Here is a 25,232-nt window from a genome sequence, read left to right on the forward strand (position 1 = left end):
GAATTGAAAAATGCATGGACAGTGCAGATGGCAGATCTACATGCTCACAGCACGCCACAAGCTTGTAGATCGGTCATTTTTGTGATTTGTCTTGAACGGTATATTGAAATATTTCAGATTGATAACCGGTCTTTCTGTCACTCATGGCCTGTGTGGTTGGCTCCTCCCACCTCAGAACAATCCATCACAAGAAGGATCTGAAATTAGGGCTGGGCAATATAGGACTTAAATCAGTGTCACCATTATTTCAAACTTTTGCCTCGGTTAACGATTAATATTTTTTTTAATAGTGAAAATAGCAGATCTTCAAGCTCACTTCATGACATGTAGATGGGCTATTTCCATTATTTTTGGCACACCACCATTGTACAACGAATTATGATACAGGATGAAGATTCTTTGATGTACGCTATAAGACTTTATTAAAAAAAACAGCTTGTTCTGGATTATTCGATTAACCTACACGATGCAAGAAAGTCGGTTGTTGGTTCTAAATATCGGTTTTGATATATTTTCGATAAATTGCCCAGCCCTATTTCAAAGTATGGTTTGATCCAGATCAACCGGTCTATAAGCTGACCTGTATGGTTTAAGAGTACACTTCCTTCTCTTCATCTTATGAATATTCTTATCCAAAAGTAGGCTTTGGTCTTTGATGATCCATTTGATTTGACCAGAGAAGTGGGGGAGGGACTTAATGCAAATCTTTCACATTTGCTCCTCCCCTCAGACGCATCCACTTTGAGCAAGCATGTCAGCTGTGTTCGCTACATACTAGTTGTACTAGTTGTGTTGGCTGCATCATGCTAGTCGTGTTCGCTACATACTAGTTATGTGGGCTAGCAACGTTAGCTGCATGCTAGCCTGTGATAGTGTTTGCAGCTTTTGATTTATCTGTGAAACACTGACAATGTCCACTGTTTTCTGATTCTGGAACCCCAGTTTATTTGATTTTATATTTTTTTTATTTGAACGAATTTGTGAGCTTCCTGTAATAACGAATGAAACGGAAAAGAATGAAAAATAAACACAAGGCTCTGTTGTACTACACTCCTGTCACATCCTGTCTCCTGGCTAGCTAGCTAACCTGAAGCCCCTTTTATAAAATTATCGCAAGAGTCGACACACCACACAACTGAACCACGTTTCCCTGTTGTTGGCCTCAAGGCTCATTCATGCTTCATCTTATGACATTTTTCAGTTGAAAATACGTAGTTTTTGTTTGAGCGAAGGGTCATAGGATGAAGTATAAATTAAGCCTTATTACTCTCTCCAGCCAGTCTCCAGAGAGCTTCTTTTTTTTTTGTTTTGTTTTAGTTTTTTCTGCAGCACCACCATTTTTTTTTATCTGGCTTTTTACTGGATATGAAATTGAGAATGTGGGGGAAAAAAACTTCTTGACTGTAAGATAGAAAGAACACCTGTTTTTATTATCTTTTTTTGTTTTTGTTCATAAGTTTCCTACACTGTTTATGGCAATAATAAAAAAAAATGTATCATCTTACATGATAAAAGATTGTGTTTAAATGGTGGGAGGGGATGGGTTGAGTTGCGTTGTTTGGTTTTTTCTTTCAATTGAAACAGAGGAAAAATAAAAGAATAAAGTTTGCTCTGTACATTGGCTACATGTAACAGTGAGTCTGTTACTCTGTTAAGATAGATTTGACAATTGTAACTTCTCATTGAACTCCCACACCTGATCCCCACCTTACCAAACAGGTTTGGCTGTGAAGCTATATTATTTTGTATTGTGTTTTATAACTATTTTAGTTGCATTGCATTCTCAATTGAAATGCACACACATTCTGGCATCTGATTCCTCTTAACTCTGATTTGAAAAGAATTACATTTTATTTTGATTTTATTTTGATATCAAAACATGATCTATTTAATGAGTTTTTTTATTCTCTTGTGGCGCATGAAAAACATGACAGACAGGCACTGGGGATATCCTTTCTATAATAAATCTTTCGTTTTCAGACTTGTGAACCATAGTGAACAAACATGACAGATGCACTGGTGATATCTTTTTCTATAATCTTTAGACTTGTGGTCTTGTGGAGTATAGTAAAACCTTAACCACTATTGGAAATAGTGACTACAGGTAGTCACTATTTGTCGTACAACAAAGTGCATAGGACTTGCATGGTTAACACACATAACCCTAACTAGCAAGTTGTTAGGCCTATAGTTACAGTTCTAATAGGTGATCCTTGTCCGATTATTTTTTACACACCATTATAGGCTAATGTTCTTATTCTGATCATAAGACATAATTACTGAACGTCAAGTCTCCAGGTTTTCAGAATATGTATGACACTTATTTACTATGACACTATATGGCATATTATGTTTCCGCTAGTAGGCCCTACTAGTGGTTCTCAAACGTTTTATTTTATTTTAATGACCCTTTTAACTCTGAGAGTGTACAAAATCTACGAATGGACGTGTAAGGGTCAATTTGGTTCCATTTGGACACAGAGTTACAGACCTGTTAAGGTAATTCAGGACCAGCTCTTAATGCGTTTCTGGTAATATTATTGTCCACTTATTTTGTATGTCTGTGACAAAAATTGAATTTTGACCAAAATTTCCACCACAAGCCATTGAAGCTTGTGGTGTCCTTGAAAGACAATTTTGAGATTGAGAACCATGTGCTAGTGCTGCTTGGTGTGAAATGCCATTTAAGATATCCACAGTGGACCTTTTAAACCCAAGATGAAGTGTGGGTCATGACCAAAAGCATAAGTTTGTACAAGTTCAAGTGGATGAAATACGTTTTCTATGACGGGTGGCTGGAATTTCCCTTAGAGAAGTTCAGTCACCGAATAGAACCACTGCTCCCACGCTTGGAAAGGTGTCAGCTTAGGTGGTTCAGGCATCTAGTATGGATGCCTCCCGAGGGCCTTCCTAGGTAGGTCCTCAATTCACGTCCCACTGGGAGGAGACCCCGTGGCAGACCATGAAAGACCAGATGGAGGGATTACATTTCCACACTGGCCTGGGAACGCCTGGTCCCCAAGGTTGAAGTGTGGATAAGGTTGCTGGAGAGAGAAACACTGGAAATCTCTGTTGGACTTGTTACCCCTACGACCCGATTCCAGATAAGCGGTTGAAGATGAAGATGGATGGGTGGATGGAACAACGGTAGGGGGCAGCAATGCGCCGGCGGAAACTCGTCTGACTATGTGGAGCAACAGCGTGTAGGCCTATCTATTCTGCATCTAGCATGGCTCCTAGCATGAGGCAAGACCCAAATTCAGAGTGAACATTTTAAACTCAAATCTTTGCTTCTGGGGGTCCCTGGAACAGATGAGGGTCTGCGGCCTTATGGGACCCTTTGGGGGTCCTTCATTGACATGGCAAAGTTTGAGAACCGCTGAAATAGGCCGATTCTACAAATGTCTTCTAAATCCTAACAGTTTTCTGAAAAACTTATGTTAATGCTATATTAGAGTGGTTCTCAAACTTTGTCATGTCTGTCAATGACCCCCAAAATGATATAAGTATTATAGTATTTGGCCGCGGATCCCCGCCTCAAAATATTTTTGTTCCATGGGGACCATTGGGGGCAGATTTGAGTAAAAAAAAAATCACTATGAATTTGGGTTTTGACTCAAGCTAGATGCAGAATAGATACACGCATGTGGAGCAACAGGGTTCTACATGTCACCAATGCGCGTGTCACACCTGTTCCGCAGGGCAAAACTCTTCCTGGTTTGTTTTGTTTATCCAAGTTAGCTAACGCAGCCAGAGGCTCGACAACAACAGTCTGCGCGATACTATATCCTTCTGTTCCAAAGTTGACCCCAACAATGAATTACGGTCATTTAAACCCGTAACTCATGACAAAAAACTACACGGAAAGTATCGCAACGGACACCGAGAGCCGTTAGACTGGTCCTACTGGTCGGATAGTTTGGGTCGAGGAGGAAGCCAGACACATAGAGGTAAGCAGATAACTTTAGAACATAAATAAATAGTCATTTTGTGTTGTTTTTGTAGGGTTTCCCATTCAAACTGGTCCAACGGCGTGTGTGATATTGACACGACGTGAGATATGTTAAACCACTATGGGCAGAAAACGGGAGGCTGGATGGTTTTGTTTAGTTTTATAGAAGTTTATTTATTTCTTTACAACTTCAGCAACACTGCTAACCCTGTTAGCATGACCTGTTGTTAGCATGTTGGGGTTAGTGGTGGGGATAAACTAAGTACTCAAATTGTGTTTACATAAGTAAAAGTATCAATACTGCAATGTAGATATACTCTGTTTAAGTGCGGAATTCAAAATATACTAGAAAAGTGTTGTTTAATATCAAAATCTACTTAAAAGTACCAAAAGGTAGAAAGTATTCTTTGCAGAATGTCCTATATTTGAAGTTTTCATGAGTAAAAGTACAATATTTGGATCCGAGATTTTGTAGTGTTAAAGTACTGGAAATTGGAAATACTCAAGCAAGTACAAATACCTCAAAATGTACTTAATTATGGTATGTAAGTAAATGTACTTGGCCTACTTTCAGTTTCCACCACTGGTTGGGATCAAGTGGATGCAGCTATAGTTCCTGATTAATCCTTGTTGTGTGGTGGTTACATATTAATTAATGATAATATAATCAATGCATTCACAGTCAAAGCTCTCTGATAGCAGAGGAGAGGATACTATGTAGATTCTTCCTGAAGTAATCAAGTAGATGTGAGTTAAAATTACTTGTAGTAGTTTAAGATCAATTAAAGTCAATTAAAGTTGTTAAAGTTAACAGGAGAAATTAAAGTAAAAAAAAAAAAAAAAAAGAGAAATTAAAGGTAGGGCCTACTGTGGTATAGTTTTACAAGATAAATTAAAGTAACCTCTGTAATTTAACAAGATAAATGAAAATGATCAAGTTAGTTGATCTTAATCTAATCTCACACACCATCATTATGGCTGGACAACAATCATTAAATAATCGTTTTTTACCTTACAGTGTTTACTTGATAAAGTCAGCCTGTCGTTTAAATCTTGTGCCAATATTTATTTGGCAACTTTATGTTTTGTACAGTTTATTCTTTATTTTGTGAATTGTATTGCAACATTCCTTGTATAAAAGTAGCTGTTATTGTCAATATTATACAAAAACAATTGAGGAGCAAGACACCTGTACAATGCAAAATAAAAGTTTGAATGCCTTCATTCAAATAGCAATTTTTTTCACACTTGATAATTAATTCCGTCCTTGTCCCTTTTATGCCCATATATGGAGATCCCTGATGTCATCAATATTAAGGAAGCCCATATCTGGGAATGCCCATATATGGCGGTGGAAACGCTCTGAACTGGTTCAATAATAGGTGGGGGGGGGAAAAGTGAGCTGGTTCAACCCCGGTGGAAAAGGTGCCTGAGCATGTCATAATAGCCCATAAGACCTGAGGCCGATTCCACAAATGCCTTCTAAATCAGTAGTTCTCACAGTTCTCACTGTCAAGATTTTTCAAAAATGTTCCAAAAATAGCAGATGTACAAGCTGCAAGCTGGTACATAGCCAAGCCAATGCAAAAATCTATACAATTTCCCGGTTTAAATAGTCTGAACGTTATAGCAGATCTGTAATACACTACAAGCACACAAACGGTGTGTCACGTAACACGTTGCAACATGTTGTGAGCTTCTAGCTCTATTTTTTTAAACGTTTTGCTTGAGGAGGGGGAAAAAAGAGTGGACCCCTGGGAAACCCCAACCTGGGGGGAGGGCAGGGGATTAACAAAGTGTTTATTATAAGTGTATAATAATAATAATAATAATAAAACTTTATTTGTATAGCACCTTTCATGACATGAAATGCAGCTCAAAGCGCTTTACAGAGCAGAAAATGAAGCACAAGTGCTTAACAGAGAAAAGGTAAAATAAAATAAAAAATAATTAAAATGATTACAATAAAGCTTGGGGCGAGTGGTAGGCCTTGAATTGTCTGATGGACTGGCCATGTTTATTTAAATGTTCTTGGGAGCGCTCACAGAGTTATGGAGTGGATAGAGAGTCTCTGAGATAAAAAAAAAAGCTCCTTTATTCAACACCTCAGCTGGCCTGAGACGGAAATTAAAAAATAAATAAAATAAGAATAGGACGAAGACATGTAAACGTAACGTGATAAAATAAATAAAAACTTCCCTCAGTAATCTGCTTAATAAGATAGCTGAAAACCAGCTGAGAAGGTTGCTTCAGCCCTTCAACATGAAACGTGGCCAACCTAACCAATGTCACTCCTATGCAACTCAAACCGTTTCTATTCCTCACTCCCATGGCACCACCTCTAGTCTATGGTGGACTAAACAGATAATAATAATAACTAATAACCAGCTGTTGTTCCCAACGTAGCATGGTGGCAGTCCTGCTTACAATCAGTGGTGTAGAGTAACTAAGTACATGTACTCTCAAGTACTGTACTTAAGTACACATTTGAGGTACTTTTTCTTTACTGGGGTGTATCCAGTTTTCAATACTCTTTGACTTCTACTCCACTACTTTTTGAGAAAAATATTGTACTTTTACTTTTGGATGTCAATAGTTTTGTACTTTTACTAAAGTAACATTTTGAACACAGGCCTTTTACTTGTAACAGAATATTTTTATATTGTAGTATTGCTACTTTTACTTTTAAAGTAAAACACTTTAGTACTTTTTCCACCACTGCACACAACGGAAATGGATACAATGAATTACTGTACTACTCAAGTCAGTGGTTCTCAAACCTTTGAAGAAGGACCCCCAAATTAAATGACCACATACATAACCCATAACATAATTGGTCCTCATTATAACATGATGGTGCCATTTCTGTCTATTCTGTCTGTGTCTCAGAGGAGGGCTAGTGGACAATTCAGAAACCCGCCTACCAATGACCTCATCGGTAGACTAGACAGGTTTGGTACTTTCCAGTACAAATATGTATTTGTATTGATGTGAGAACAATGGCTACTGTTCAACATACTGACTTTCCAGAAAGAGGAAAGCTGAAGTTTATATTAACTTTTAATCCACATTGATAATGTCAATTAATTGGTAGGCAGGTTTCTCAACTGTCCATTATAGTCCACCAATGAGATGCAGAGTGAGTAGCCAGAAATGGTGCCATCTTATTACAAGCATTAGTGTCAACTAATTATATCAACACACGGTTGAAAAGCGCTCCTTTAATGATTATTTTGCCACAGACACCCCCATTTGAAAACATTTTGTGTCAGGAGCCCTCATACAAGATTTGTGTTGTTAAAATAGGGCTTAGTGCTAAGTGGTTAATGTATTCACAACAAGCTGTGAGCCCGAAGGGTTCCCAGTTCGATCCCGGCTCCCCCAGAGTTGGTGTCGAAGAGTCCTTGAGCAAGACTCTGTCTGAACCCCTAGTTTCTCTCGGTGAGCAGGTTGGTGCCTTTGCCTTGCATGGTTTCCTCTGCCATCTGTGTGTGTGTGTGTGCGTGCGTGCATGCGTGCGTGCGTGCGTGCGTGAAATGCACAATCTCTGTAAAGCGCCTTCGATAAAAGACACTATATAAATGCACCATTTAAGAATGCTTCCTTACATAAAGTTAGAATAATTCTTTTTACACTTCATAAGAATGCTTCCATTCGTAAGCATTGCAGACCGAGCAATGTGGCCCATAGCTTCTGATGTACTGTACAAGTACATGACGCCAGTATGTCACAGCCCAACCCTTGATGCTGAGTGCCAAGCAGGGAGGCATTGGGATAGGGCTGTCACAATTATGGCATTTTACATGGCATTTTTACGTGATTAATTGTCACTCAAATTGCAATTAGTGATTTAAGTGTTTTTGTTGTTGACAATTACATTTCTGTTTGGCTTGTAGGCTTTGAAGTTTGAAGTTGCACATGGCAGATATGATGCATAACTAAAATATACAAATTATATATTTGACAACTTTATACTTAAAAAAAGAACATTAATAGTGGAAATATCTGATCTACAAGATTGAAGATCTGCTATTTCCACAATTTTTTAACATGTTTGAAAATATATGAACATTTTTTCCACATGGAAACGATTATGACAAAATAATTGCGACTATGTCAAATAATTTCGATTAGAGTAGACGATTATGTAATATTTGTGACAGGCCTACATTGGGTCCTATTTTTGATAGTCTTTGTTATGACCCGGCCTGGGTAATGGAACCCCGGCCTCTCAATCTCAGGGTGGACACTCTAACCACAAGGCCACAGGGCTGGTGTTGGCCTGAGTGACAGAATGAGCCTTGATGTCGCCAGCTCAGTCTTTGCTCTTCAGATAATTCTGTGGAAAACGTCCACTGAAAATCCATTAAGCTCAGCAACTGGAATGTGGGCCAATCGTTGAACTTTGGGGAGGGACCCCCTCGCACAACTTAATGCGGTTAAAAATAAAGCTTTTGATGCATCTAGGAAGAACATAAACATTGTAGAGTTATGTCTGTTCTGTACAGTGCATAGCATACACAGATCAATGTTTATTTTCTTTCCAGAAATAATTCACAATCAATTCTGCTGCAGCTTTTAGTCAGTAGTTTATAAAGGCCTAGACATACATTCTGAACAATGTGCGTTGATGAACGCGCATTAGTAGTTTTATCTTTGCCCATTGACAATGACTACAACCAAAGCAAATGCCTATTGAGCAAGATGAAAACATCAATGCTTTGAAGCTAGGCTACTGTAGGAAACAAGAATAAATCTAATGCTTTTTATTTACACTGGAAAAATGTGAGGCACAATAAGAGCAATAAACATAATCGCCATTGTGGATAGATGATCAGACCTCTCACTGCCTGACTGTGTAACGTCTGTTTTAATTTGATGTATTTTTTATCTGTTAAAAAATCTAATCTGTCCACTCCACTGTGCTTATAAACATGACTCATTGACTAAATATGGGTTCGGGTTTTTCCCATTTTGATTATTCAATGTTCCACGGGAGGCAAATATTGCAGCTGCCTGCATCTAAAAAAAAAGTCAAGAAAAACATATTATACAAATGTAAAATAAATAAATATCGCTGAGTGGCACATGAGCCTTCCTGGCCAAGCTAAACACTAGGTGCCTCCGCTCCTGTTCAAAACTAAACAAAATAAAGTGTTCTGAGATGTCATCACAGCCAGGCCAACGATAATATCGAGACGTTTTAGTTGCTGTGTAGCTTTTTCTGTTAAACAAAAGTACACAATACAATATAAAATAAAGTGTCCAGAACATTAGTCTCAACACTGTTTAAGTGTCCGCCTCTCCTGTCCGACAACATCAGGGTCAGGAGCTCAATCTCCTCCATTATAGACCGATTTCCTGAGCGCTTTCCCTGTAGATGCAAACTGCGGTGCAACTGTGGTGCAAGCAGCAGCCAGTGGTGGAGTAGAAGTGAAATGATTGAAAATTGAAAATAATACTGAAGTAAAGTATGAATACTCAAAATCGCGCTTACTGTACTTGAGTAAATGTAGGCTACAAGTTACTTTACACCAGTGTCTCTCAACCACTGTGCCTGGGGACCTTTGGTGTGCCCCTGAGAAGGGTCAAGTGTGCCCCTTGAAAATGCTTGAAAGCCAGTATTGTATTTATTTTAAAAATGATTTAAAGTTGTACCATGTAACTTTTTTTATAAAACAAATCTTAAAATTGTCCTAACTGTTAAATCGCTAAAGTTTTAGAACACCCACTCCGTTATTTTCAGCTTCTGAAGCCTTCTCTTTATATGTTTTCTTCTTAGCAGTGACAGGGGCGGGATTTCGCGCCAAAATGACGTAATCTGCATCATCTGTATACGTTGTGTATACGTTGCCCAATCACATCGCCGATCATGCACACATGGTACACTACCGGCCAATCACAGCTTATCTGCTCTGGTCTCCAGGAAGCGCCTCCGCTTGGCTACAGTGTTTACCATGGTGAAGGATTTTAACCTCTTAATCCACAAATCCTGGCCAGAAAATTACGTTCTACCATGCGTTCTACCCCTCCACGGATTACTATCGGTCGCGGTGGTTTGCGGCGCCGCTCCGGTGGTCCGCGGCGGTGGTCCGCGACGACTCCGGCCACCGCTACTGACCACTAGTTGAGCAACTTACACAGTATAGCTTTAAACTAGTGAAAACAGCCGATATACAAGCAACACAACGCCTCGCGGTGCGAGGCGTTGTGCGCTTGTATATTGGCTGTTTTCACTAATGTTGTGCGACAGCCTTGTATGATGAAGCAGGGCTTTACTTTGCGAAGAAACTTACAAATTTGAAACTTGGAAATACAAGGTTTCTTCCCGACAGTGACGATATTTACAACCCCGTGTTATGTTCGTGTGCCCATGGATTCTTGGGACATGAAAAGTGTGCCCATGCAGAAAAAAGGTTGAGAAACACTGCTTTACACAAGTGTTTACACCGCAGCTAATGGCGGCGGCGCCCTCTCCAGGGTGTCGCTCATGAAATCTGTCTATTAGGCGCGCCACAGACATATGCGTGAAAATCTTCTACTTATCGTCTGAGAATGGCCACTGGGGGCGCCGTACTAATGCATTGTCAATGGAAGGTTGTTTGGTGTTTTGTCGTTGCCATGTCTCTTGGCCAAAAGACAGGCTGCGGTTGAGCTTGAGACAAAAAACCAAACAACCTTGCATTGACAATGCATTAGTACGGCGCACCCAGTGGCCATTCCCAGACGATAAGATTCGATGCGTGACGCACATGTGTGAGCGCGGCCTTAGGCAGCCGAACTATTTGGAGGAGAAGTTCATGTGTGTTGTTTACATTCTGTACATTGTTTGGATTCATGTTTCATGATTCATTCAGTCTGAGTAGCAAATTACTAATATTTGTGTGTGTGTGTGTGTGTGTGTGTGTGTGTGTGTGTGTGTGTGTGTGTGTGTGTGTGTGTGTGTGTGTGTGTGTGTGTGTGTGTGTGTGTGTGTGTGTGTGTGTGTGTGTGTGTGTGTGTGTGTGTGTGTGTGTGTGTGTGTCCTAGCTTTGCGTATTATGTTGTCGTCGTGCTGCTCGTGGTTCTGCCTGGACTCCGCCACTGTGGACGAACCGGAAGCGACCAGCGGCGGCGCTCCCCAGCCCCCCCAGCAGGGGGCCTACGTCAACTCTGGCTACAGCCCCTCCCCCCCACAGCCCGAGCACTCCTGCAAGGCCTGCGGGGGGCGCTTTGACACCCCCGCCAGGAAGGTAACCCCCCCACACACACACACACCTTTTCTTCCCCCTATTCCTCGCATTTCATATCGTCTCTGTCGGGGTGGATGTGTCCAATCCAAAACTGTTACTTTTCAGGATTCAAATTCAACGGTGCCATGGCATTGGTCCGAAGGTTCGTTAGTCTGAATTTGTTAAGAATACTATGCCTAACTCTAACCCTAACCTTAACCTCAGTAACCCTAACTAAATTCGGACTAATGAACCTTCGGACTAATGAACCTTCGGACTAATGAACCTTCGGACTAATGAACCTTCGGACTTATGGGCAGTCCCCAATTCAACTACAGCAAAAGTAGCAGATCCACAAGCGCTGGATTACACAAAAGCACAAAAGCATTACTTTTATGCATTTTTGTGTCCCTGTAGTGTGATCGAGTAGGGCATTAGAGAAAACACAAAACGTTAAAATATGGTTTCTGCCCGGCAGCGACAATATGTTTTAGCCGTGGTTCAGAAACCTCCTTCTTCGGTGGCCGTGGCACGGCGGTCGGCATTGTAGTAGATAGCAGGCAGGCAGTAAACACTGCAGAGAGTTTGAGGCGAACGTCCTGCTGGCCGTCTTTATGGTGTAACTGAGGACATAGGTGAGGCATGCACAAGTATTGTTATGCAGAGCAGCAAGGTAGGGGGATTGAAGTGTTGACCGTGCCGTCAACACATCTTGATGGCGTGCGTGCGTGCACGTGCATGTGGGGCGTGCGTGCGTGCAGCTTGAAAGGTAGTGGAACGGCGCTCCACACAGTTCCACCGCCATCTCCTCCCTGCACGCAACAACACACAATCCTTAGGGTCCATTTGGTTCCATTTGTACACATTTGTAGTTGCTCACCTCTTCAGACCCCACCTTAGCCTGCAGCACTTGACCGAGTTGTTATGACGACCATTCAGTCTTACCTTGGTCATTTGTTCTCGTGTGTTTGTTACTTGGGCTTGTTTTTGTTTTGTTAAACTTTGGATAGCAGGCTATTTAGACTGATGCTACTGTAGGTGCATTGCTCACCTGGTATCCTATAGTTGTGGGCTCGCCTGGAAGGCGAGCACACGTATGTTATCTTCATTATTTATAGTCAGTCAGTCAGTATCTCCTCAAAACTTTGGCGCGATTCAACTCCTACACACTTACACCTTTCAACACCATTCAAATGGTTATGTGTTCAGCTTACTGTGGACACGTGTGCTTGTATTTTTCATTTTGAAATGTTTTGTAGTTTTAGAGAAATTTTACTTTAAAAGAATCAAGTTTTAGGATCCTGATTGGTTGTGATATGTCCCTGGCAACCGGCGGCAACCAGTGGAATGGCGGACTGTCCCTTCAGGCTATAGAATTTAAGGATGTTACTGTAGGTCCCAGTGGCCTGAGGGGACAGTCAGTCATTGTGTTGGTTGTTGTTGGTTGTCAGGGAGATCAGTTGACAGGCTTTTCATTTGTATTACTTCTACTCCGCTACAATTACAGTATTTGACAGCTTTAGTTATTTGTTACTTTGCAGATTTTATTATTAATACAAATTTCTGTAGAGCGAAGTGTCATAATCATCACCAAAGTCTCAGGTTACAAGAGGGAAGGGGGGGGGGGGGACACACATAGAATTCATAGATATAGGAACACATAGAATATGTACTGTACAGTACAGTACAGATAGGTAAGGTAGAGTACAGTAAAGTACAGTAAGGTACAGTACAGTAAGGTACAATACAGTAGTGTACAGTAAGGTACAGTAGAGTACAGTACAGTAAGATACAGTACAGTAAGGTACAGTAGAGTACATTTAAGTACAGTACAGTAAGGTACAGTAGAGTACATTAAAGTACAGTAAGGTACACTAAGGTACAGTAGAGTACATTAAAGTACAGTACAGTAAGGTATAGTAAGGTACAGTAGAGTACATTAAAGTACAGTACAGTAAGGTACAGTAAAGTACAATACAGTACGGTACAGCAGAGTACAGTACAGTAAGGTACAGCAGAGTACAGTAAAGTACAGTACAGTAAGGTACAGTAAAGTACAGTACAGTAAGGTACAGTAAAGTACAGTACAGTAAGGTACAGTAGTGTACAGTAAAGTACAGTAAAGTGCAGTAGAGTACAGTACAGTAAGGTACAGTAGAGTACAGCGAAGTACAGTACAGTAAGGTACAGTACAGCACAGTAAGGTACAGTACTGTACAGTACAGTACAGTACAGTACAGTACAGTACAGTACATACACACACAGGGTATAGCTGCTCAGATTCACCACTCCACTTCGAACAGGCCGGACTGGGCCCGTCAGTAAAATGAAAGAGAGCATTGCCTGGGACCTTGACACCTTTTACTATTATTTTTTGGGTGGAAGCGAGCCCACACTGTTTCGAAGGAACAGTATTTCTAGTTTATAGTTATTGTTTAGACTGATGCTAAGTTCTTGGTTTACCTAGGATTCTACTTTTACCACATTTACTGAGGCACTGGTTTGATGTATATGTTTGCCTTACTTATTTCAAGTCACTCTGGTTAATAGTGTCTGCTACTGTAATGCCTAAATTGTGCAGACCTGTAATATAAGGGTCCATTTAGAACCCCCTCAAGGAACCATGAGGGTCCCTGGACCCCACTTTGAGAACCACTCTCCCATAAGTGAAACGTTGAGCGAGTAAATGAAATATAACAAGCCTTTACTGAACTGTGTAAACACACGTGTTTTGCATCCCCTCACATGTACGTTTAACTGTAACATGCATGTAGTGGCTAACTAGCTCATCTTGCCAACAAAGTATTCTACGTTTTGGGTCTGAGAGGCTAAATCTCATCTAATGGTGGTGCGTGGCTCAAATGCAGAATAAATAACGGACCTTGATATGAAAAAAAGGGTTGAAAACCATAGCTCTAATTAGTTGGTCCAGACCAGTAGTACAGTAACCATCTATTCTAGCCGGTTGGCTCTCTTAACTAAAACCTGCCACAAAAAGTTCGGAAATCTAACTTTGGTCGATTATGTCTCCCCTTTAATAAACCCAAATGGTATTGTATTTTATATAATTTTTATCGTTGATTTGTCCCCTTTACACCGGGGTACAGCTTGTGAGGATCCGCTATTCGTGGAGTGAGCAGCACTACTAAACACGTGGGGTGCGCCTCCAAAAATGTTGCCAAAATGGCTTGCAATATACTGTTCTGCTGGCATTTAATCTCGTTTTGGGCTTCCTTGACACTGAGCTTAAAGGGCCAGTTCACCTCTGGGACAACCAGATCTTATTTTATTGTTGTTTGGGACAAGATCAACACAATCCTGAGTTATTTTTTGTGTTCAATCTGTGTTTTGAGTAGGGCTGTCACGATTATGACATTTTACATGACGATTAATTTTCTCTCAAATAATTGCGATTAACGATTTAATTGTGTTTTTGTTGTTAACAATTACATTTCTGCAATTTCTGCAATTACATTTCTGCTCACAACATGTCGCATCTTAGCTTGCAGATCTGCTATTTCCACTATTTTTGACTGGAAACGATTACGACGATTATGAAAAATAATCACGATTATGTCAAATAATCACGATTAGACGATTATGTAATAATTGTGACAGCCCTAGTTTTGAGATATTTTAGTATTTCAGAATGAATGATGATGCATTTTGCATCATATGACTCATCATGCTGCATCATATGATGCAAAATGCATCATCATTCATTCTGAAATACAAAAAGATCTCAAAACACTGATCGAACACAAAAAATAACTCAGGATTGTGTTGATCTTGTCCCAAACAACAATAAAATAAGATCTGGTTGTCGCAGAGGTGAACTGGCCCTTTAACATTAACAAAGTGTAAAAATGGCCAATATGTGCTGTTTTTTCTTTTCTTTATTACTGTGAGAGAGTGCAATCATTCAATGCCCCAAGTAACAAAGGTGAACACCAAAAGAACAGTATTGCAGGCCTGCCAGGCCATTTTGACCATTTTTGTAGGGGCGCTACCAACACGTTTGGCTGTGTTGCACAATACCATTTGGCATAATTAAACGGGGGATATAATGGACCGAATGTTGGCAAATTATGGGTCGGCGCTACCCACACGTTTGGCTGTGGGTAGCGCTCATGGTAGGCTCATGCCTCGAATGCCCGATGCTTACAAGCTGTACCTCGTTGTAAAGGTGACAAATCAACGATAAAAATTATATAAAACACAATACAAATTGGTATTATTAAAGGGGAGATATAATTAATTATTAATGTTTCCTTTCTTTTTGTGCTGAGTTTAGTTGGTCCAGTGAACAGCTTGTGGTTGTGTCCCCACCCTGCTTTGCTATGACAGACTGGTTGCATGGCATTTCAGAGACTTGTTACGTGACCAGAAATAAACGTGTCACAGTGTACACACTTTTAGCAGGTCTTAGGTAGGGATGGGCGATATGGAAAAATATCATACTGGTAGGGCTGTCACGATATGACATTTTACATGACGATTGATTGTCGCTCAAATAATTGTCGATTAACGATTTAATTGTGTTTTTGTCGTTGATAATTACATTTCTGTGTGGCTTTTAGGCTTTGAAGTTGTACATGGTAGATATGACAGATAACCTAAATATACAAAGAAATTACTGACATATTTGACAACTTACTACTTAAAAAATAACTTTGATAGTGGAAATAGCCGATCTACAAGCTCGTAGCTTGTAGATCTGCTATTTCCACTATTTCGGACATTTTTCAACATTCACTATTATGACGATTATGACAAAATAATTATGTAATAATTGTGACAGCCCTACATACTGGTATCCTGAATCCTGATTCTTTTTCCAGCAGTATCACGATCCACCCTCTTATCATGATTCTTTTTCACGTTGGTTTTTATGGTTATTTCAACCAGAGAAAAAGGAGTAACAGACCATTTAGACCAAAATACCATTCAAGCAGGTTTTAATGAATTCTGCAATGAATCTCTCTCTGTATCAACAATTCAACAGTAATTTTGATATGGCTCTCTCAGTGTGTATCACGATCTATACGATATCTCTGAAAAGGAATATCGTGGGGACGTAATGTCTCAATGATATGTATCACCATATCGCCCACGCCTAGTCTTAGGGGGTGGTTGCCATCATGACAGTTTAGTAGATGATTAATTGTCATACTCAAATAATTGTGATTATCTCGATTATGTAATCATAGTGACAGGTCTACTTGGTCGCTACAGCTGTCTGTCTTTCTTTTCTTTTTTCTTTTTTTTTCTTACATTTTTATCCCACAATTTTGTAACCCATTTTTCACCCGGTGTCAATTATCTAGAATAGAGACCAGGATTACTGCATGTTTTTTGTGAGGGTGCCTAGTGCCTACCCTAGGAGACACTGGGAGAACATGCCAACCCCACCTAGGGTATGGGCACTGATGACGCAGAGGAGAGAACACGCCCCCAGCACTCAGTGTCCCTGGGAGGAATCAAACCCAGGACCCTCTAGCTGTGAGGCGACAGCACTACCGACTTGCGCCACCCTGCCCCTAGCTGTCTGTCTTTCTGTGTGTCTGACTCTTCAGCTGAAAACCTGTCTGTCTGTCTCTACACCTGAACAAAAGTATGTCTGTCTGTCTGTCTGTCTCTCTGCAGCATGTGTGCGTGGACTGTAAAAAGAACTACTGCGGCCATTGCTCCGCCCAACTGGAGCCAAGGCCCCGCCTCTGCCACACCTGTCAGCGTTTCTACGGCAACCTGATTGAGAGGGCGGAGCTCATGAAGCTGAAGGTGAAGGACCTGCGGGACTACCTCCACCTGCACGAGGTCCCCACACAGATGTGTCGCGAGAAGGTACACCACCACCTTCACCTAGAGCTCATGAGCTTTTTTTGTATTTTCTTTTCTGAAAGTAATACTATAACGCAGGGTTTCCCGAGGTGGGTGCCATGATGCCAGTCCAGGGGTGCCTCAGAATAATTTGATATTTGGAATTCATCAATATCACATCAAAAACACATCACTATGTTTAGTAAAACAGACCTGATCAAAAACAGAAGTGTAATTGTTAACGACAAAAACACAATTAAATCATCAATCGCAATTATTTGAGTGACAATATTAATCGTCATGTAAACTGTCATAATCGTGACAGCCCTAGGAGTAAATGAAGACTTCTGTGGTCTATAAAGTATTCAATCAATCATAAAAAAAACGTTTTCATAAAACATCTTCTGTGGCATCTCAAGAGTAGGGATGGTACGATATGAAATTTTCATATCACGATTATTGTGACAAAAGAAATCGCAATTTACGATATTATTGCGTTAATCAATCATTGCGTTAATCAAAATCCATTATCCTGGGGCGGAACATTTGCCAAAAAATAGCAGATCTACAAGCTGAGCTTGTAGATCGTCAATTCTTTGGCAAAGACATTTGATAGAGAGTGAAAAAAGACTGTATCAAGTACGTATATTATACTGGGAGTACCTTTTACCAATTGTAGTGGCCAAAGTCCCTATACTTGGCACTACTGGTTGCTGACGCTCAAGATTAAGTTCAGACGTGTGATGTGTAGCCTAGAAGAACTGATGTCCAAACATTTCCTTTAGAGTTCATCATAAATGTATTTATTCTTGTTGCAAAGTCCTATACTTCAGCTAATAAAATAATAAACAAATGCACAGAGCATCAGCCTGCCTCACACCCACTACACAGTCAAAGAACTGTGTGCCTCTCACATCAACAACACCTGTCTGTGTTTACAGAGCCTCTTAAATAGACAATCAATTTGGCCATTGACCATCCCCTTCAGTGACATCATCAATTATAATTAACAAGGCTCAAATGGCTCTTACACCAATTATAGAGGGTTTAAGTGTTACAGGATATGCAGTTTGGCAATAAAAATGCATGACGGATCACGCTAAATCACGCTAAATTAAATCTCCGCGATGCGATTATCGTGAGTGTTTTTTATCACGATAAACGATAATATCGCTAATTATATCGCTTAATTATCATCCCATCCCTACTCAGGAGGAGCTGGTGGACCTGGTTCTGGTTCAGCAGACGCCGTCGTCCGACGGCTACGACCCCCCCTCCTCCGACCCCCCCTCCTCTCAGAACCTCCCAGATGACCCCCCCTCCACGCCCCCGCTGACCCACCAGTCCACAGACACCGTCACCATCAACATCACCAGCATCACCGCCGACGTCAGCGCAGAGCCGCACACAGATGACACCACCACCACCGCATCGTCCACCCCACCCTCCACCTCCACCTCCACAGAGTCTGTACCCCCACCCAGCACACAGGACGACAGCCAGGTAATACACGCCGCGTCGTGGATCTTTGATTATCTTTGAAACTTTGGTTTTTCAGAAAATCTTAGAAGGATTCAAAAGACACTTATAGAATCGGGTAAAAATTCAAATTTTCACGATTTTTCAAAAATAGCAGATCTACAAGCTCGCAGCGCGGCACTCGGTGCCGCGCTGTGAGCTTGTATATCTGCTATTTTTTAATAGTTAAAGCATAAAATAATAATACACCATAATGTGTACAGTTCTGAATGGGTTAAAGGGGGCTTAAGCCCATGCGCTTTTATCCGTCTGTAAAAAAAAGTGCCCTCTCGAGACCTTGAACGCAGTTTCTACTATGGTGAAAGAAATGCAAATGCCCTCTTTCCATTCAGCATTCAAGAGAATTGCCGACCTCCAAGCTAACAACACGTCGCAGCGTGACGCGTTGTGAGCTTGGAGGTCTGCTATTTTAGATATTTTCACCAAAAGGCCCTTTTAGAAATTTCAGCCCCTGCCTCTCTAACATTCTCTGCACGTCCCTGACCCACAATGACATGCCCAAAACAGGGACACCAGGTTGAAATTGGAAGCTGTTTAAAAAAAAAAAAAAAAGAGCCATGCATGTGTGCATTTGCTATGTATTGCTAAACAGAGAGAGTGTTTCCCTTTACTGAGCACGCTTGCAGTTTTTACAGTCTGTCATTTTATAAATTACTAAACACCACCATCTAGTGGCGGCATAACATAACCACAGCATAATTGGAAGGCTAGTTCAGCCTGATCTTAGTGTTAGTGTAATACGCTTCTATGTTTCCCTGCAGATCTCAGACACAAGAGCTGGTGGTGTTAGTGTTATCTATCCTCTATGTCAGTGTTTCTCAAATGGGGGTACGTGTACCCCTAGGGGTACGCAGAGGTACTACAGGGGGTACTTGAGAGAACATGTAAAATGAATGTTTCCATTTTCTTCATTTGGTTTAAAGCTATGTATACAGAGCAGCACACATAGCTTTAAACCAAATGAAGATCTTTTTCTGTTACTGAATAGAAAACAGACTACTTACTTACTTACTTACTTGTTTCTCAAACTACCAAATTTCAAGGTATCCCCTTAACTCTGACAGTGTACAAACCCGTCAGGGTTCATTTGGTTCCATTTGTACACTGTTAGAGTTACAGACTTGTATGGGTCAATTTAGACCCCCCCTACAGGAGCCCACAGAGTCCATGGAATCCACTTTGAGAACCTCTGGATTAAAGGGGGTACTTGGATTCAGCAATAAGGAAAAGGGGGTACTGAAACCCAAAAGGTTTGAGAACCACTGCTCTATGTTTCCCTGCAGGTCTCAGACCCTGAAGAGCTGGTGGTCACAGGGAGGAGAGCCTCCATGTCAGACATCTCCTGCCTGGAGGACATTGAGTCTCTGAGCGTCCGGCAGCTCAAGGAGATCCTGGCCAGGAACTTTGTGGACTACAAAGGCTGCTGTGAGAAGTGGGAGTTGATGGAGAGAGTCACCAGACTGTACCACGACCACAAGGACCGCCACAACAATATAGGTAATGTGATGGAGAGAGTTTGTTGGGGCCGATGCATACTCCACTTTTAGAGCCGTATTTATTTCGGTTCTGTTCGGGGAGTAACAACATCTCGGTGGTACCAATCGGCCCCCTCGGTTTTGGGGACACAATTGCGATTGACTGGTCTATTTTTTTCCCCCGACCAGCACTGGGTCTAGCACCCCTGCCGGCGTGCTTGATGCGAACACATTTCGCCCATTGTTCAGGGGAGGGAAGCCGGGGCGGGGTATGGTGATATTTGTCAAATAGTCCTTCCGGCTGGGGTAGCGCCTGTCATCAGCGTATCCTGCAATACTTGAAAGTAATACTATATACAAGACTTAAGTTGCTTTAGTTACAAATCTGTAACTGCCCTATAAAAACACTGCTAAACTATATAGTAATATATTCCACCAAGACATTCCACTGTCTGCCTGTTTTGTTTTTATGTTTTGTGTGGGGACTGTGGATGTAAATTACCGTCTTTGCTAAATCTGTTATATTTATGTTGCGTACAATACATATGTGATGTCCATTAATATGCAGTCTAAATAAATAAAGTAAAGTAGTTGTGGATGGATGATAGACTGTTACAGCTTCGCACTGCCTGCGATGCGTCGCGAGCGATGTGACGCAAGCGACGCGGCGCGAGCGATGAAATCTCATTAAAATACATTTGTTTCAACGAGGATGTCCTGACCTACCGCGAGCGAAAGCGCGTCGTACCGCGACGCCGTCCACCCCTCCTGTTTTTGCTCGCAGAGTCTCTATTTTAGCGAGGTTTCGCAGCGACGTCCATAGAGTTAAATGGCCAATCCCCCCCCCCCCCCCCCCCCCCCAAACACTTTATATTATTATTTATTTATTTGATTGGTTAAGGCTACGTCATGTTATGGCCGACACTCCAAATGCGGACAGTATTTCGTGTCATGTCGCTCATTCACGTGCAGTGCGGATGAGGTGTGAGAATGATGTAATCTTTATGCTAAAATGTTTCTCTTTGTTTCTTTTCCTTCCAGCAAACAACACTGCAGATGATACAGGTGACTGCTCTTCCTTCATATTTCAACTAAACTGTAATTTAGTAGTTTTCTCATGGTCCACGTGTCTTACGAAAAGAACAAAATCATTTTTCCAAGTTTGGCATTTGATTTCAGCAGCAGTAGTCTGGGGGAAAAATGTATAATTCATGAGTGGTTATTGGTTTAGTTCTAGTATTAGGAATGGACTACCGTAGTTTGTATTATTAATATTATTAGTATTTCTGGTATTACTTTTAGATACAATAGAATAACCCGCACACCCTCTTTTTAGGCAACATTTCGGTCATGGACCTTCCTCAGGCATTTGAGGTCCATGACCGAAACGTTGCCTTAATAAATATTTTCTCTATTGAGCAAGTGAAGATGGTATGCGGGTTATTCTATTTGATCTAAAGGTCTGCTTTAATAAATGTTTTCTCTATTGAGCAGTGAAGATGGTATGGTATTTCTTTGTATATTTAGGTTATGTGTCATATCTGCCATGTGCAACTTCAAAGCCTAAAAGCCAAACAGAAATGTAATTGTCAACAACAAAAACACAATTAAATCGTTAATCGCAATTATTTGAGTGACAATTAATCGTCACCTAAAATGCAGGGTTCCCACGGTAATGAAATTCCTGGAAATATTTTTAATATTTGGGTGGGGGTCCCAGTTCAAATATGATTATTTCGGGGGGGGGGGGGGTCCCAGTTCAAATATGATTATTTCGGGGGTCACGGCCTGAAAAGGTTGAGAACCACTGGCATACACTAGCTGTCTTTGGGCATTGCGCATAGGAGTAAGCGACTCGTTATTGAGCTGAATTGTTATATAGTCCTGGAAATCAGGTTAAATATTCAGGAAAGGTTTTGGAAAGGTTTTGGAAATGAATTCGTAAAGATGTGTGGGAACCCTGAAAATGTCATAATCGGTGACGGCCCTTTTTTCCACCACTTGCCCCTCTCTCCGTGCAGACCCGTCCGGCACCACAGGAGGCATCCAGGAGGACAGCCTGTGTCGTATCTGCATGGACTCTCCCATAGACTGTGTGCTGCTGGAGTGCGGCCACATGGTCACCTGCTCCCGCTGCGGCAAGAGGATGAACGAGTGTCCCATCTGCCGGCAGTACGTGGTCCGAGCCGTGCACGTGTTCCGCTCATAAAAAAAGGTACGTGGTCCTCCGAGCTGCGTTCCGTTCTTAAAGGGGTACGTGGATTTGCTTGCAAATTACACCGTGATGATGTCATCACGGTTTACTTTGCAAGCCAAACCCCAAAATCAATCCTCCAAGTTCTAGGCAACACAGGAGGGGGGGGGTTCTTATTTCCACTTAACAACTCAAAGGTATATTAATTACATAGTTCAATGTTGAAAATGGGTGGTTCTCCCCTTTAAGAAAAATCTAAGAAATTCCATAAATTACAAAACAAATGTTTATGAAGTAGTGAAAAGAGACGATCTACAAGGTAAGGTTTGGGAAACTATGATAGAGGGAGCGGTGACTGGGTGGTTAGGTGGTTTAGCGAGACGCCTCCTTTGGCTCTGGGGTGTCTGTAAAGTAAAAAAGAAGAAAAGGCAAGGCAATTTGTGTTAATGAAATTAACTCATAAATACAGTAGCACCACCCACTTCAATCTAGGTGTGATTTTCTTTTTCAGAAACTTTCAGCAAAACAAATTTAGAACATTTCGCAAAAGAAGTTCAGAAATAATCAAATATAATCCATTCAAATAAACTCAACTGTCGTTTCTTTATGTGTTGTCAGGAACCATTGGTCTCCTCCAGAGACACATTCCCAGAAAGAACAGAGCTCCCAGCAGCAGTAACAACATCGTAAGAGACCTCACCAAAAGACCAGTGGTGCCGTGCTGGTCAGGAGATTCCAAACTTCTCAGGTTCTTCACACAAAGCCTTCAACACCCTGAAGCCTTAACAGCAGACCCCGAAAACAACTCCCGAACCTTCAAAGCTATAAGCTTACCTCAGTTCTGTTTTAGTTTAGGAGATGTTGGGAGAAGAGCTTGAAGATAACTGTATTTTTTTGGATATAAAATATAGTGTGCATAGTAGATGTTATGCATACTAGCTATGCATACTACGCTCCATGTTATTGAATGCAGCTGTGCTCACTGCTGGCCGCTGACACACTCAAGCACATGAAGTTTTCTTTCCCGCTTTTCCTACGAAAAAAAGAAGAAGAAAAAAAGCTTTGTGTGCACGCATTCTCTTTGAAATGCGTTTGTAGATAGTATGACCGTCCCGCTGTGGCCGGGTTTGTAGAGAATGGTCGCGTGCACAATAAAGTGCCACGTTCATCAGTTTGTTGTCTGGCATCAAACTGTGACCAGCAGCTTCCCTCCTGTATCCAGTTCTAGCTGTCCAACTCTGTCTGTCTCTCCTACAACTGTCTTCCTCTCAGTTGTGTACTGTCTGTCTCCGCTACATTTTTTCACTCTCAGCTTTATTACCAGCTGTCTCTCTCATACACTGTCAGACATGGATAATCTGCTCTGTATGTCATGGCTATGCCTTAAACCCGGGGTCTTCAACAATGTGTCCGGGACCCCTAGGGGTCCTTGGAGATGCTGCAGGGGGGCCACCTTTTTTACATTTTTCATATTGACCACTTGAACCCTCACATCCCTATTCTGGGGGGAACATTCGCCGAATATCTACAAGGTCACAGCGCGCCTGCGGCACGTTGCGAGCTTGTAGATCGGCTATCAAAGAATCAGCTATTATAAAGCAATGCAGTCCAAGCACCAAGCCAATGGTCATGTTTCCAAAATATTGAGTTCCAAAATGTTTACGTTGTCGCACATTTAACATGAATCCAATATGTAGTGCTGCTTCATCTCTCTCTCAGCTAAAGGGTCCTTCGCCTGAAAAATGTTGAAGATCCCTGCCTTAAACTATCCCTTTAAATATATGAAAACCAGCAGTACTAGTGGGGATATAAAACCAGCAGTACTAGAGGTCCTGGTAGGATATAAAACCAGCAGTACTAGAGGTCCTGGTAGGATATAAAACCAGCAGTACTAGAGGTCCTGGTAGGATATAAAACCAGCAGTACTAGAGGTCCTGTGGATATATAAAACCAGCAGTACTAGAGGTCCTGGTAGGATAGAAAACCAGCAGTACTAGAGGTCCTGGGGATATAAAACCAGCCGTACTAGTGCTGGTAGGTGTACCAGATTGCTCAATGCTGACCACTGCTGTAGAGGCTTTGAAATGACCAATTGGAAACTGTACAAGCTTAGTTTCTAAGCTGAAAAAAGAAATCACAACTGCACTGTAGATGGTGCAAAAAAATAACCCATTACCTTCCACCATAGCGGTTGCTAATCTTCCTGGTTGTGGTTTTGTTATCAAGCAAAATATTTTGAGCCATTTTGTTGCTCACATTCCTTCACTGGGAGCATAATGGAAGAAGCTGGTGTTCTACAGCTGATCAGATCAAATCCAACATGGGAGAAAAACATTTAAATATTTTTGTGTTCAATTTGTTGGTTTTGAAACTGCCAACTTAAGTGTTCTGGGTTAAAGGTAGGGTAAGTGATTTTATTTAATTCAAAATATAACAAAAAGGGTCTATGTTCTGATAGTACTAGTTACTATAGAGTGTTTGGTCCATATTTGGACTTCAGCCTTATCCCCTGTGAGAAGAAAAAAGCAGTTTCAGTTGTGGTGGAGGAGACAGGTGTTCCTCCAATCAAGATAGAGTGGGGCCTTCCTCCAATCATGGTGAAGTGGGGGCGGGCCCTATGCGCACCAAGGCCCGCCCCCACTTGATCATGATTCGAGGAAGGCCCCCGCCTGTCACCTACATGAAAACTGAAACTTAAATGAAACCACTTACCCTACCTTTAAGATGTAGTAAACATTGGTAAATGGACCCTGTTCTTGGGTCTCCAATGGCTCTTTTCGACTATGTACGAAGGTAACCTAGAACCTTACTGAACCTGAAACCTTCCAGAACGTGTGAGTTCTGTCATTAGTTTCTTTTTTTTCTTTTTTTTTTTTCTTTTTTTTTATCCTATTACAACCACAGATTTTCAGTTTGATTGTGGCTGCAGATTGTATGTACTTTAACAACATTAACCCTGGTATCTCTATTTTGGGCATGCCATTATATAGTAGAATAAAAGATTCTGAAAGTATAAAATATAGAGTTTGGAAAACGGGTGT

At 41.3% G+C, this 25,232-nt stretch overlaps 1 protein-coding gene across 1 annotated transcript; it reads left to right on the forward strand.

Moving 5' to 3' along the window:
* The first annotated feature begins 3,751 nt into the window (after nucleotides 1-3,751).
* rffl (ring finger and FYVE-like domain containing E3 ubiquitin protein ligase) lies at nucleotides 3,752-24,767 on the forward strand. Its single transcript, XM_080731657.1, has 8 exons — nucleotides 3,752-3,950; nucleotides 10,982-11,184; nucleotides 16,810-17,007; nucleotides 18,196-18,486; nucleotides 19,806-20,019; nucleotides 21,039-21,062; nucleotides 22,019-22,212; nucleotides 22,810-24,767. Exons 2-7 carry the CDS (start codon nucleotides 10,993-10,995, stop codon nucleotides 22,204-22,206), a joined length of 1,107 nt encoding a protein of 368 aa, XP_080587783.1. The 5' UTR covers nucleotides 3,752-3,950; nucleotides 10,982-10,992; the 3' UTR covers nucleotides 22,207-22,212; nucleotides 22,810-24,767.
* Nucleotides 24,768-25,232: the final 465 nt, after the last annotated feature.

This window comes from Nannobrachium achirus (assembly GCF_963921795.1).
Source record: "Nannobrachium achirus genome assembly, chromosome: 8".
NCBI classification, from domain to species: domain Eukaryota; kingdom Metazoa; phylum Chordata; class Actinopteri; order Myctophiformes; family Myctophidae; genus Nannobrachium; species Nannobrachium achirus.

Excerpts from the sequence above, each read along its gene's own strand:
- rffl (XM_080731657.1), top strand. The coding sequence starts at position 10,993 with ATGTTGTCGTCGTGCTGCTCGTGGTTCTGCCTGGACTCCGCCACTGTG. Across the intron at positions 11,185-16,809 it reads TTGACACCCCCGCCAGGAAG|CATGTGTGCGTGGACTGTAA; the intron begins GTAACCCCCCCA and ends GTCTCTCTGCAG. Across the intron at positions 21,063-22,018 it reads CAACACTGCAGATGATACAG|ACCCGTCCGGCACCACAGGA; the intron begins GTGACTGCTCTT and ends CTCTCCGTGCAG.